This window comes from Platalea leucorodia (assembly GCF_965183815.1).
Source record: "Platalea leucorodia genome assembly, chromosome: 8".
Taxonomy (NCBI): domain Eukaryota; kingdom Metazoa; phylum Chordata; class Aves; order Pelecaniformes; family Threskiornithidae; genus Platalea; species Platalea leucorodia.
Genome location: NC_138830.1, coordinates 11,734,638 through 11,749,773, shown reverse-complemented (window position 1 = coordinate 11,749,773; position 15,136 = coordinate 11,734,638). Strand labels below are relative to the sequence as shown.

The following is a 15,136-nucleotide window of genomic DNA, read 5'->3' as shown; positions in this document are numbered from 1 at the left end:
ACATGTGACTTTTCCCTGAGGTTTGGAACCCCACAGTATGTTCCAGGCCACGGTGTTTGCGTGTCAGTCGGTGAGTTAAGGTTTCTCCCACAAGCCTTGCTTGAAGTTGCTGTGATGACTGAGAGCCTAAAATGTTGCTTTTTTTTTTTCTCCCTCTCTCTCTCTTTTCATTCTCCCCCACCCCCTCTCCTCTCTGCAGCTGAAGCTCTCGTTTACCTTGGACCAGGGGAGTGGGATGCCTCAAGGCTGTTATATCTATCAGTACCGGGACAGCAACAAGTAAGTCCCGCAGAAGATGACTGCACGCAGCAGATAGGGGAAGGTGCATTGAAAGGAAACTGTCCTGCCTTCTGGCAGAGGGATCACAACTGCTTGTACCACTTAAAAGTAGATTAAAGCAGGCTTCAGGCTTGATCTGAAACTGGGAACAGCTCCTGTAAAGGCCAGGTCCTTTAAAATGCACGAGGCCCAGCAGCGCCCTTTTTTCTGCAGCATTTAAAAGCTGCTTTTATTTGGCTAAAAGGCCATCTCCTGGGTACCATGGGCTCTGGCGGAACTCACCCAGGCTTTGCCCAGGGGTGTTTGCAACTCAGACCCTCCACTGTTTTGTGCTGGGGTGACTCTGGGAGCGTGGGCTGGGGGTAAGCATCCGAAGGCTGCAGAGCACCAAAGAGGGCAGCCCTCACCTCTGCTCAGCTAGAGACACACAGCACTCCAGTATCTCTGCTAAAGCTCAGGCGTGGGTTCACTGAGTGGCCTTTCACTTGTGGTACTGTAGCCCCAGCGCAGCCACGCGCTGTTTTTATAAGGTACCGTATGATATTCAAGCTTTGGATGTGTTTGGAGCACAGAGTTCTCAATTTCTAGGTATTCTGCCTATTTTTACTAGCTGCTGTAGTGAATTGGCACCCAAGATGTTTTTATTTGAAATCACATTCTCATTATCAAATTGACATCATCAGCAGCACCGTTCAGGATATTTCTGTGTTCGCTCTGGGTTACTTTGCCTGAATACCAGCATGTCATAAATCCATAGCCTGTTACCTCCACCCATATAGTTCTGCTTCTTGCCAGTTATTGAAGGTTAACCTAAAAAAACGAGGATATATGAAATTGTCAATGAATGGAACAGCCTGTAATTAGATCTGCTCTGAAACACTGACGAGAACAGTCCCGACGAAGAGAGGCATCTGCAAACAGCACCTACCCCTTCCTAAGCTGAGACATCTCAGTGTTTAAACAAGAAGGGAGATAATTTCTGGAAGAATCCTTCCCACCTGTGGATAGGCGATTAGCACGTGGTACACAGTCCCATGCCAACTGTCCCGGTCCCAGAGGCATGGATGAGCAGAGCTGGTACCTCCAGCATCACCAAGCTAACAGGGAAACGTGCAGTTCAGCACCAACGCATAAAACCAACAAGGGAAGAGCATTTGTTTTTGAGGTTTTTAAAGGCGGCGGCACACAATGAACAGCGAGGAAAAGAAAACCCCCAGACCTATTGGGGTTTGTTAAGGATGTTTATAGATCCAGTGTTTCTAATTGTGTGGCATATATCTCAAAAATCAGCAGCCGCGGTTTTTTCTGCCGCAGACCCTCCTCTCCCCAGGCTCTCGTGGGTGTTTTGTGCCATTGTTTGAGGAAACTCCAGGGACGGGAGCGGAGCTATTTTGTTTAAGTGCTAAGGCCAATAGCAATTCCGCTTGGAAACCTTGCTTTTAGCTGTGAATGGTCCAGCATGTGACAAAGTAGCTGCGGCATGTTGGCAGCTGTTGATTTAGAGATGTATGGCTGTGACCTGCGTTTCTGGCAAGGGTGGGAGCCGAGCCACCCTGGGCCATGCCAGCCGGGATCATGAGTTGGAAAAATTCAGTGCGGGCAGGATGAGTGGGATTTCAAGTAAACCCAGACTTCGTGCGCGTCTGAGAAATCCAAACTGCGGTTGTACCTCCCTGCAGGGCCCTGTGCTTTGTGTTTTATAGCTTGCTTGACCAACCTGGGGGGAGCAGGATCCCATTTCCCAGGGAGAGCTTCGCTAAGTTTGCACACACACCCTCCTAAGCCCTGTGCATGCAGCCCAGCGCCTCCAACAATCCTTGGCTGGTGAACTGAAGCATGCTATGGCTGATGTATTCTTGCAGGTAAAGTGCCCTTGAGCCAAACATACGCTTCGTTCTGCTTGTACCCTGGGTGATTTTGCAGGAGCCCACGTGCACTGCAGCTTTATTGGCAACAGAGCATTGCATTTGAATAGTGTAGTGAAGCACTGGCCGCGGCTCCTGCTCAGCCAAGCAGAGACCATACTTCTCAAGCACTGGGCCTTTTATAGGGTTAATTTATTATCCATACAATAGCGTGGCAGTTGTCGTGATAATTTTTCCTTAGCAATTTCCCAGGGTAAATTGTAGGCCTTGTGTTCTCCAAAGCCTACTCAGGCTTTGACGGTACTCATCAGGACTCAAGGGGATAACAGCTCTTCTGCATTCTTCTAAAGACGTATCTAGAAGTTAAAGGAACATAACGTTTGTGTCTGCACCATGTTTTGGAGCTGTTTACAGCCCAGAGAAGAAATGCTGGTGATACGCTGTGGATCCCTCCAAGCTCGTGCATGGGAGAGACTGGGGAAATGCGCACCCCAGAGCCCAGCGTCCTCGGCAGAGCGTCGGGGCTGGGACCCGCGCGGGGGACGTACTCGCGGTGGGGGCACAAGTGTGCGAAGCTCTTGAGCAGCAGCTTTAACAGGAGGAAGCGGAGATAATCCCAGTTGATGGGAACCCATTCTGACCTGGGGAGTGTGCCTGGTGCCCCGGAGATCTGTGTGAGCGGGGCTGTGTGCGGCGAGGCTCAGTGCCACCCTGGTCACCGGAGGAGTGTCCCTTGCCCTCCAAGTGGCAAATGCTGTTCCAAGCTGCAGCCAGACGGGGCCACCGGAGAACAGAGGATATTGGCCTCCTGCTCTCAGAACAAAGGACTGCAGCATTGCTGAAAGTGTAATTATTAGAGCAATTAAAATTTCTATTGCTTAGGCTAGAAGTGCAGGTACCGTACAGGCTCTTACAAGGGCAATCCATTTAAATTTGTTCCCTTTAAAATGATAAAAGCCTGCCAAGGAATTTTTGCCCGCTCCCGGCAGCTTCCCGTTGCCTGCCTGCCTGCCTGCGGCAGCGTTTATGGGCACAACACTCACCACGTGCCCGCTCCGCTATCACACCCTCAGTGTGGAGCACTTTGGGGAGACCGGACTCAGTGGAGCCTTGGAAGCCTTGGACTGAGACACTCAGAAGACATGCTGAGCAGCCAGCTGCTTGCCCCTCCACACCCTGCTATAATACATTGGTATCTGATGGCACTTGATAGTCGCGGTAGCGATTCAAGTGCTATGCTTGAGGCTGTATGGAGGAGAGGGGCTGTCACTGTCCCTGCAGTCACAGGGGTGAGACCAGGGGACGTCACTTCTCCCTTTTTCCCCTGCTCAGACCCAGACACTTTCCTCCCCTTGGCTGCCAGTCTTTCCCAGCCCTTCAGTCCTTCCTGGCCCCAGAGGAAATCACTTGACCTCACACAGAAGCAAGGAGTCTGCTTTCTCATTTTTAAGCCATGTTAAATTCTCCCTAATGGAGATCAGTCAGTATAATCGACAGAGCACCGGGCTGCTGCACTGGGCTGCTGCGGGAAGGCTGTCCTGCGACGGGAACGCCGTGCCGTGCTGTGCCACGGGGATGGCCAGCGACATGTGCTGGGTGACATTCGGAACAGGAGCATATTGTCAGGCTTCACCCGGCCCCAGAGCAGTCACATGCAGGAGAGGACAGCCCTGCCAGCCGTCCCGCGGCGTGGCTGCGGCACGAGTCGGGTGTTGAGGGTGGGACTGGCTTTCTGCCGCTGCCTCCTGCGCAGGCTGGGTTTCTCTGGCCCTGCACAGGATCCAATTGCAAAACCCAGCCAGCTATGAAAGACCATCAAGGCCATTTGCATCCACCATGGCTCATGAATCCCATCTCACAACACGCACTCACCGGTCCCCGACCTAGGAATATGATACTGGCTGTGCTGAGGAAGCGCTGGCTACCCGCTCTGAAGCCTGCCTGCCTGGCGTGGCTGGTCCTGCTCTTGTGGGCTGCCAGGCGGCGAGAAGGACTAGGTCAAGAAAGGTTAGAGATGATTGTGGAAGACTTCTTCCAGCCCAAGTTCAGGAAGAGCCAAAGCCAACTTGAGATCCCCCTGAAAGAAATTAATTGCGAGAAGTTTAGTGTCTTTTGGCTGTATCCAAGAAATAGAAGATTCAGTCTATTTTCTGCGTTCACTGTCACTATCTGGATGCTTCTCTGGAGACCTCCTGGGCTCTGCTCACCTACCCACAGCAAGTCTGACCCTTCAAATGCCTTTGTCTTCCTCCCAAGACTCTCTGATTACTGTCACCTTTCTCAGATGATGCAGTGCTCAAGGTCCCTGCTATCGCAGACCCACCGAGGAGCTATAAATCCCTGTCAAGATTCATCCTGTTACGTGGGCCGTATTTGCAGGGCATTGTGACGCTTCCTTGTCCCCAGCTGGTTCTCCTCTAACATGGTTTTCCTGCTCCCTTAGCCTCCAGGTATTGGTCTCTTTTGTAGGTCCCTTCCTCACATCACAGACGCCGCCTTTGCCGATAGGCCAGCTTGCAGTTTGCCAATGAATTTCATTTTAATTCCTTGCAGCGGCTGGGGTTTGTGTCAGGATTATGAATTTGTAGTGGGGGCTTTCATGTTCTCTTCAGAGTAATTTCTAAACCCAGAGGAGCAGCATCTCTCATGGAAGCACTTAGAGACCTCTTACAAAAGCAGTGTTGGAGTATTGATCATTTTTTCTCTCCGGGGACCTGGAGTACTACAGATAGAGCTGCTGTGCAGTGTAGCCACTTGCGGGCAGCACCACACAGCTCTTCAGGATAAGAAGTGAAAAATAGCTCCAGTTGAAAGGAAAAGTGGTGCCCCCTTTTATATAGAGATCAATGATGCCTGGTACATTGGATTATCACTTAAAACACCAGGACTTCAAATGCCAGGGTGTATGCACTCCTGATGCTGACAGGCTAGTGATATATAATGCTGTTTGGGTTACCAACTGAGCTCCTCTGTGCAATCTTTTCATAAGGTGAATGTAATATCTGCAGTGATGTACCCAATGTTACATCAGGAGAGCCAGCCTATAATTATGCTTGAATTGTTTGAACGGGTTATTTGTCACTAACACATTAGCTCACTCCATTTATTGCTACCATTCAGGGCTGCAGCAGGTTTGGTGTAAACAGAGCTTGGGTGGAAGTTGGGGGGGGCGGCATTTTTCTGAATAGAGCAAAGCAGAATTGTTTGGGGTTTATTCTTTTTTGCTAGGATAGCTGTTGACTGGGAGTGCTAGGAACAAAATATGTAAAGCAGCTGACACAGCACAACTGATTTGTTTTGTTGGACTTTAGCATGGACCTGGTTGCTTTGCAATGAGCTGGCAGGTTTACCGTAGTATGTTTCGTTCCTTATGAGAAACTGAGGCTTGCGTAGCAGGTTGTTTGTACAAGGAGCTGCTGCAGAGCTCACACAGTCGCTGCATACCTCATGTGCCTTATTACATGGCTGTTTCATGGCATGCATCCCAGCGAAACAGCACTGCTTGTACTGGTGTAAAGGAGGTGCTCGTCTCCCCTAATGGCATCTGATTTTCTGGTTAGTGATCGGCAAATACATGCTCTGCCCTGCTTCGACCTGCATGGCCAGAAGTCTCTGAAGGTGGCATTTCCTCCTGTTTGTCTTGCCTGGCAGACTGGTATTTCATGGGGGAATTCCATATACATGTAATCCCTTGACATCACAGGCTAGGATGGGTGCTGTCTAGTAACAATCATTCACCTGAAGCTTACGAAATGCCTTGTTTAGATTTCAGATCAAAATAAAATTAATTCCATTTCCAGAAATGGGTCTGTCAGCCAATGTCAAATTCTCCAGGGTAGGATTTTCACTTTAGGGTGCCCTGTTGGACAAGGTGGGCTTAGCTGGGATGAGGCATGTCCCGCTGCAGTTCTGTTTCTGCAAACATTGCCCAAGTCTCATTGGATTGCAGGTAGCTGCAGCTCTCCTGGGGAGCTGTGGGTGGATTTACCTGCCTTTGGAGGCCACAGAAAAGCATCAGAGGCAGTTGGGGTAAGCCAGCCTGTATTTTCATTAGGAATACCACCACTTTCATTGTAACCAGCCCCTGGCTCTCAGACTAAGCCAGCCTCCCCTGGCCTTAAAACACTACCGAGCTCTGGTGGAAGGGATACCTGTGTGGATGAGAATAGAATTGGAAGCAAAATGCAAGCCAGGGCATGAGTTAGCACTGCCCAGAAGATATACTCTATAAAAGAGAAGACTAAGCAGGTTGGAATTTTGCTTATGAAACCATGTCTCGGTTTTTGTTTGACTTACTGGCACTGAACTTTACCCAAGTTCAACAGGTGATGTATATCCTTCACCTGCCAAAGGGTAAGCGCTGGAGTTGGCCAGGCAAGGCTGGTGAATTATTTTGTCACCATACGTGGAGATAAACCAGTCCCCCTGGCTTTGGCATTGGTTCAGCGTAGGGTAAATTGTCCAGGAGAATAAGTCCGGAGGTTGACCTTTAAAACTTCAAAAGATATGTAATCCTTCCTGACTAAGGCATGAGTTCCTTTTTTCTGTGCTGCAGCCAAAGGCTGCTGGGGCATATGCTGCAAAATAGCCTTTGTCACATCAGACTTTGAGGAGCGGAGAGTTGTTCTTTCCTTGCAGAAGGGACCCTATGGCCATTTCTAAGTGAGGAAGAAGGGCTCTTGCACAAGTCTCTGCCCAGATACTACTTAGCTGCTTTTCTTGACACAGACCTGCCTCCTCCTGCCACCCCGCTGCTTAATAACAGGCCTCCAGCCCATCAGTGCTGCAGAAATAGTAACTGCCAGCTCCTTGGAGTGTCAGTGCCACGTGGGGGCTGCAAGTGGGAAAGGTGATCAAGGAAACCTGCCTTTCCCCTGAGCAAGCAGATGGGATTTGAAGATGACTTGACCCCTTCCAAATGAACATTTGAGGCTTTCTTTGGTGTCCTACACGGCATCCCACATCAACTGGTAGATCTCTTTCTGAATCCTCATGGGGTACTAGAACAGTCAGTGGGTGCTCCCACCCTCATGGGGAGGAAGGACTGGGCTCTTAAACCCATGTGGGTGCGCGACCTCCCTGCTCTCCCTGGGCTGAATCAGGGGAGTTTGTCATCTTAGCTCTTTCAGAGTGTTCGCTTGGAGAGGAGCTGTAAAACCTCCTTGTGTCAGTGTTAGATGTCTGGGTATTTGGTGGCAGTCAAGTAGGTGAGAAAATCAGCTGCAGTTGTAATTGAGTCAGAGATGCTGTCTCCATGTATCATCCCTGGAGATCTGTTTACACATCATCCATTTGCTTAACAATACATTTGGAAGCCCTCAGCAGCATTTCAGCACCATTTCCCTGGCCTCTATATGTCTGACTAATGCCAAAGATAGTGAGCTATATCTGGACTAGAATTGCTAACTCATGGATCTGAGTTTTCTTAGTAGCCCTGAATCAGAGTCTCTGATTAGCCCTTAGGTACATGGGAGAGGACAGGTCTGACGTGGAAAAGGGTGAATAATCCTTCTTTCACAAGAAGCACCTCTCAATTTCACCTTGAACCCAAGTTGCTGGATTGATTTTGTGTCCAGGAAGGCCCTCTCCTGAGCTAAGATTTGGCTAGAAAATCTCCAGACCCCCTAGCCATCCCTCTCCCAGCAGGATTTCTAGGCCTACTTTTTCATAACAAATATGGAAAAAGAGTCCTTGTTTTGGTTTAATCTCTGTGTCCTTGAATGTATAGTCATGGTACAGAGCAACTTCTCTGCCGGGTATAGGTTTTGGTGTCTGCTCTGTGACGTTACAAGCAGGGAGCACCAGCACCGGTGGGCAAGTGCATGTGCTGCCTTCTTTTGCTTTGTTAGGATGTGCTTTAGGTGCAAATGAACGGTGGAAAGTTGCATGCAGTGGCAGGCAGTGGATTAAGACCAAAGATGATGACGGGGATGCTGAGTACTCGGAGCGTGTGTTCTGCTGGCAGTGATGAAGGATGCTCTGCTTGGAGATAGACCTTCCAGTCCTGCTCGCCAACCTGCTGTTTGATCTGTGCTTTCTGCCTGGAGAGAGCGAGAGCTTTCAGTTTGCCGTGAGCAGGACCTCTACGGTCTGTTCAGCACTAAGTACCTTCCTTCCCCAGGGGATCGGCAATGTAAGCTGGAGTAACCGGGTGGATTGTCAGCCAGCTGGGATTGCTCTCTCGTAAAGAGCTACTGGCTGAAAGCTGAAGCGTTCAGACTAGAAATAAAGCACACATTTGAAAGGCGAGATTAACCACTGGCAAAATATCCCAAGAGAAGACCAGAGAATTCTCCATCTCTCAAGGACAAGTGCATTTCTGGAAGGTGTTTTAGACCCTACAAGTCAGTGGATTTAACAGAGCAGTAGCTACCTGAAGCCCTCCAGCCACAGGAGGTCAGCTGCTGGAATAATCCTCCCAGTCTTAAATTCCTGGCCCGCTGCTCTGTGTTAATGTAAAGGATCAGCTTTGCATTGACACCACTTGCTTCTTTGCAGAGCTGGATTTTGCCAGCTGCTGGGCCTGGAAGAACATGGCATTTGCTTTGAGTCCTGCCCCCTCTCCAGGTGCGCTGCCACGCTGGGCATTCAGTGTACCTTATTGCTTGAAATGATGTCCTCGCAAATGAGAAGGTGAGAGAGGAAGCATCTCTCCTTACCCCTTCCCGAGCAGCAAGGGTGAGCAGTTCTACTTTTCCAGCTACTGCCATGGTTTGCTCTGGGTCTTGCTGCTTTTTCAACTGTTTTTCCACAGCTCAGAGCAGCTAAATCAGTCTGGCAATGGACTCTGTTCCCTCCACACCTCCCTGCTTCTTCTCCATCAAAAAAAGGGGCTTCGAATCACAAGCGTGTTTTGTGTGCTCAGCTCCTCACAGTGTCAAGGTCACCCTGAGTGGGGTTCCTGTTACAGCTTAGCACTTTCACCTCTTTCAATTTGCCATGCATTAGTCAATCTGGAGCCTAATGGATTTGAAACCTGGCTTTGCCTGTATTGTCTGAGACGTTCCCAGCGATGTAAGAGGATTTGGGCACAACTTCCTTTCAAGTTAATGGAAAGATCTTGCTTGGAAAGAACCTGTTTGAGGATCTGAGTGTACTTTGCATTAATGTTTCCATTAATTTTAATGGGAGATGGTTCTAAATTCCTCAGATCAGCTTTGAACATCTTAAATTTTGTGTCCTTCACCGGCCTCATCTAAAATGGGGCTGATGAGCAGAAGTATCCTTAAATGAGCAGCATCATTATTGGCCAGAATGTCCTGCAAGTTTTTCTGTCTGTGTTGATCTCTCTGGAAATGTCCTGTTCTCTGGTGATCCCGCTGGACCCCTCACCAGGTCACCACATGCAGGGCAGGAGGTCCGGGGTCAGCTCCCAACTCAGAGGCTGTCCCTTACATGGTCTCTGACAAGTCACGTCGACTGTCTCTGCTCCACTGCCGTCTGTAAAGCAGAAAGGAGCAAAAGTCCTCTGGGACTTTTTTATTAGCATTTACAAAGCACTTTGCCATCATCAAACAGGAGGGAATAGAGGAAAGTGAACTTTTATTGTTGCCACTCAAGTCTCAGTTACTGCGAAGAGGGGTGGTTCAGCTCTGCTGCCTTGGGCGCGATTACCTGCCACACTTCATTTGGCTGGTACAGGCAGGCCTGCCTGCCCGCAGGCAGTTGAGAGCCCAGCCTGGGTTTTAACCTGGGTAAGCTCTCATGTGGCTTTATTGCTTCTGTGGGGCCGTGCTACTCTTGGCACTGGTCTCGTGAGTTGAGCAACCCCCTATTCCCCGCTTCCCCTCCCTCTCTCCTTGCTCTCTGCCCTCCCACTCCTCCAGTAACTTTGACACTTGAACACAGCAGTGATTAACTGTTACTGAGCATCTCTTGCTGATCAGATTGCTGCTTGCTCCTGCCTCGTTCAGCAGGGCTCTTGCCTCCTTCTGGGCTGCTGGTAGGTATTTCTTTCCATCTCTGACTGAGCTGAGCAGAGACCTACATCCCAACTGCTCATCGCATCCCCCTGGTGAAAGCCAGCCCTGGCAGAGCTCTTGTATGTGTTGCATCTCTGGCATAACCTCACTTTGCTCAGCCAGTCCAGGTTGAAGAGCCTGATTTAGTAAAAGAGTTGATGCAAACCCTACTCATCTCAACATAATCAGGTTAGCGAGCAGCTGCACGTGCAGTTGGCCTGGCAGATAAGAAGGGCCACACTGGCTTGTACCCCCCGGGAAGGACTTTGTGGTCAAATAGGACCTAGAGAGGTGGAGGGGCAGCTCTGTTACAGTAAAACAGGGCACCTGTTGGAGAAGTCATCTTATTAATGGGGGTTTCATGCTTTATTTATGCTCAGTGGTCATTTGCAGTCTCGCCGCCAGACAAGCACTGTCTGGTGGGGTGCCACTTGCCTGGCGACGTGGGGCTGGGCACAAGTGTCTGGGTTACAGGGGAGCAGGCAGGGTCCACCATACTCAAACAGATCTGGTGTGACTTGTTTGCAGTGTAAAGCAGGAGGGGCTGGGAGCAGGCTGCCCGTGCTCGCTCCCTCCCTCCCAGCTGGGCCAGCCCGGGGTCAGTTCCAGCCCCCAACAATTAGCGAGACAGATTGAATCTAGATTGATCTGTCGACTTGCTCAGGGCGAGTCAATTCCAGCAAGAAATTCTCCTTTCCTTCTGTCTCCATGTTAAAAGGAAGGAGACCTTGTCAGATTTCTGGATAAATGGGAAGTACAGGGCAAGGTAGAAATAAATGTTGTGCTAATGCGTAGGAAGAATCATTAGGACAGAAAGGCATCATCGATGCGGCCGGGCTGCAGCTGATCTGCATCGCTGTGTTGAAACTCTGCCTCATGGTATGGCTACTGCAAAAGGCAGAATTCAACAAGGGCTCTGCTATTTATTGCACATTTTCAGTGTGTTGCAGGGGAGTGCAGAGAGGCAGAATCTGGTTCAGAGCAAGAGTTTTTGGCACCGATCACAGCCTGGACCAGTGCAGTGATGTTTGCTGCAGGGAATTCGTAGGAATTGCCTCCTGGTGCAGTTATTTGACAGATGCGCTGGGGTCACTCACATCTTCGCAGTCCCTATCCCCAGCGAGAGAAAACTGAGGTCGTGGGAGAGTGGAGAAGGGACATGTTGCTTCAGTGAATGTACAGGAGCAGGAGTATGGTGCTGGGCTAAGCTGGGCTTTATGGGTCTCTTTGGGGATGAGTTTTTGGGAGGGCGAATGGGACAGTGAGGAGCAGGGGATCAGTCCCTGGTAGAAGCCAGTAGAGGAGACCAAACATCTGCTTCATGCTGTGTGTCACACCAGCCATTCCCAGGCTCCACAGCCAAAATATGATGACACTAACAGGGACACTTAACTGAACGAGCGCTGGCCTGCTCTCTCTCTCAGCCACATCTTCATGCTGTACTGTGATCAACAAGGACAGCAAAGAAACTGGGAAATTGGGCAGGGTGTTTTCAGGGAGCGTAGTTAACCCTGAAGGGTGCAGTGCTCTGATTCACGGCACAGCTCCACAAGCTGTTCAGCCCACGCAGCCAAGGCAGGGACCTTTGCGACGAAGGGATCTCTCTGTTGCACCTGGAGGGCTCAATTTTTCAAGGATGCCATAGAAAGCAGCCTGAGGAGTAAGACAGAGCACAACAGCCAAACCAGTTTGGCTTTGCGCCACTGCAGAGAGCAGCACACAGGCCTGGAGAAAACAACCTGCAAGCTGACTGGCTGCTCCAGAAAGCAGAGAGAGAGAAAGGGTGCTTGTCCTGAGATGTGTGGTGGGTGCAGCCATCCCCGAGCTCCCAAAAGTGCAAAGGGATGCTTTCTTAGCTGGTGGAGCGGTGTGGCTTTGTGCACGTTTAGCCAGGGCTTTCGCCTGCATGGTGCCAGCACGAGAGCCGCTGCTTGTACTTGACAGCGCAGCTATTGTTGCAAAGTATGATTTAATAGCAAGACTTGATTACAACATGCAAATGTAGCTGCTGGGGGACTATCTCAGAGGTTTGTGGAGATTAGCTGTTAAATTGGCCAGTGCGAAAACATTATTAAGCAGAGAACATAATTACTCATCTTGTGCTTCTGTAGTGTATAGAAGAGACAGATTTGTTTAAAAGCCAGCAAGTCCTATATAGAGAAAAGACTTGTGTAAATGCCACATCGTGTACTACTGTATGTTGCAGCATATTTTATTAGAGAAGCAATACTTAATAACAACATTTGAGAACTTGTGGAAGGAATCCGTTATATTATTCTGCATCATAAAAGCAAACCTAATGCCTAGTCTGTGAGAAGGCTGTGCAGATATTGAAACATCTCCTTTCAGTGGTGGTTGATTGCTTTTATGGAGATTGTATCATATTGATATAAACAAATCTGGCGCTTGATGTGAAATCTGGGAGCAGGGTTTTAGACTCACGCATCTATCTTCTATCCGTGCGCGTTCTCTCTGAAATGCATCAGGGTTCCCATTAACACCTTAAACGTGGAAAGTAGGATTAAAGCGAGACTGTCAGCACATACAAAATGAACATCTAGGCATGTACTTGCTGTTATGTTTTTCCTTTTCAGTCCTAGGGCAGTCTATGGGGTTGCTAGAATAAGCAAGGAAGCTCGGGTGTGTGCGAGAGTGCGGGGGGAAGGATCGAAGTGTGGGGAGCTTGTTAGTGCTGCTGGTTTTCGGAGCAGGCTGTGGTTCAGGGGTTCCCTCCTGCCCCGTGGCACTCAGTAGCACAGGCTGGGCTTGCAGGGAGCAGTCCAGTGGCAGCTAGAGGACTGAAGTCAGATGTAAAAGTGCATTTGGCTAGTCAAAGCCCCAGACAATTTCAGGAAAATCTTCTTTAACAGAGGAGTCAGGAGGGCTGAATTAGAGGAACAGCTTGTACGTAACGGAGCGTAGTTCCTGCAGTCACAAGTGCTGGCAGAGGAGCAGGGTGATGCTGGCAGGGCGAACCTGCTGTGCCGCGGTGGCTGCTCATTCACGTCACTGGACACTTCCCCTCCAGCATCTCGGGCCCCCCAGCAGATGCTCTGCTGAGGCTTCGCTTGTCTAAGCAGAGGAAGTATCCTCCCAAGCCTAAGTGGGGGAGATAAAGGCTTCAAGGGTTTTTGATGGAAAACTCCTCGCCGTCCTTTTGTTGCAGCTCAAGAGCATTTGTACACCAGTGATTGCTCCCCAGGCTGGTTCCTGTGTGACTCAGAGCTGAATGCGGAGCTGCTGCTGCGTGAACCTCAGCATCCTGGCACAATATGTCCCAATCACTCTAAATCTGAATTTGCAGCCAGTCCTCCTCCCTCCTTTACGACGTGTCTGTGCACACACAGGCACACTGCCTTGCTCCTTACCTGCTGTATACTGGTAAATTTGCCATGGTTGGAGCCATCAGCTGTTGCAGGCAGTGAAGGTGGGGAAATGACTGCCTTGCTTATAGCTGGGCTTTTTTTCAGCTCAGAGCCACAAAGCACCTGAACCCTGAGAGAGCTGCTCACCAGCATCTCCTGGTGTGACTGCAGGGCAGCCGGGAAGAGTTCTGGCTGCGTCCAGCAGCACCATCTCCCTCCTTCCGTTATTCAGTGCCACAGGGTAATCCTAAAAATACCTGTGAGCAGCTTGCAAGCCACGAGTGTCGGGGGCAGCTCTGCAAAGGTCTTGTGTCACCGGGGAAGGGAGAATGACGCATCTCGTCATCACTGAGCATGAAGGGATGGTATCTGCAGCCAGATGCTGGGAGGGTGGATCAGCCCCATCGGCAGCAGAGCAGGAAGGGAAACAGGGCAGCGTGGGCTGAAATGCTGAGCTAGGGCACGCTTAGTCCCTGCACGGGCACATCTCAGTTACGGCTATTTTTTATAATGATCTTTGACAGTTTGTAATGAAGCCAAGCAGTGGGAGAAACCACATAGCAATATTGCATAATAATTTTGCCCCGGTTATATGAGGGCTGTGTGTATTCAAGCTGTTCCTGTCTTCCTAAAACACCACATGCACACTTTCAAGCTGCATATCCAACGATCAGCACTGATAAATGCAATAAACTTCACGTGGTGGCAGAGTTACAGCAGGAGTCTCTGATAGCCAGAGAGGAGGCAGAAGTGATGTATGTCTCTGTTAAGCTCCTTTCTTTGTGTGTGTATGGCTTGGTTGTACAACAGATCCATCTGTTAAATGGCTGTTAACCTGTTTTCAGTGTCTGGAGTGCAAGAAGTCGCTTGTGTGATCCTTTTCTCTGGCAGTAGTGGTGCTGCCTATGGGAGATGCCCTTAGGTACAAACTAAGGTACTATAGGAAGAGTTGCAGTAGCTCCTGCTTCCATGAATGACAGAGTTTACTGCACTGAGCTGAACAGCACAATTTGAGGCAGGACCTGCTCGTAACTGGTCCTAAGAGCTTGCCACTGCTGCTCTGAAACCCTGGGCTGGAATAAGGCTGCGATAATTAATGGAGGTTAAAGCGCTCCTTCTGCCTGTGAGCTGGTTGGAAATGGAAAAGAAGAACCTGTCACAATTGTGACTGGCTCTAAATTGCTGTCAGGCTCTCCTCCTTCCCTTCCCCTGCCCCAAGTGGAAAATTGTATTGGAAAGCAGCACTTAGAGCACTTAAATCTTTCCACAGTTCATTTCAAGCTCCCTTTCTTCTTCCCAGCCATTCCCAGGCCAGTTCGGGGCGCGGATGGGAGCCTGCGTCTCTGGCTGAAACTTGCAGGATGTTAAATAACAATGGGAGAGTGGCTTTCAAAGAGGGTATAATGTGCCTGGATTGCACGTACCATAAGCTGTATTTCCCGTGCCTTGACATCCAGCCCATCCATGCATCGCTCCTGAACTGCCTCCTTTCCATATGGGATCTGTCTCGGTGTGTTATGGAGCAAGCTCAGGCTGAAATGGGGTTGGTAGCACTGCTGCTGCTGAGGGACATGCTCCCACAAGCATGCACAGAAGTCGCTGGTGTCTGTCTGTCTAGACAGCAGTGAGCACATGAAATGTGGGCAATAACAGAAGCTGTTGTACC

The 15,136-nt window shown here is 49.8% G+C and overlaps 1 protein-coding gene across 4 annotated transcripts in view; it reads left to right on the top strand.

The window, feature by feature from the left end:
• The window catches only part of DIS3L2 (DIS3 like 3'-5' exoribonuclease 2), a 215,797-nt gene that overhangs the window by 173,720 nt on the left and 26,941 nt on the right, over window positions 1-15,136 (top strand). For all 4 annotated transcript variants that reach the window (XR_014229096.1, XM_082320714.1, XM_082320715.1 and 1 more), the window contains one exon: window positions 200-279. Coding sequence is in view for 3 of the 4 variants with exons in the window: in XM_082320714.1 (XP_082176840.1) it covers window positions 200-279 (80 nt within the window). In the remaining variant the exon portion in view is untranslated. The remainder of the gene's footprint in view (window positions 1-199; window positions 280-15,136) is intronic.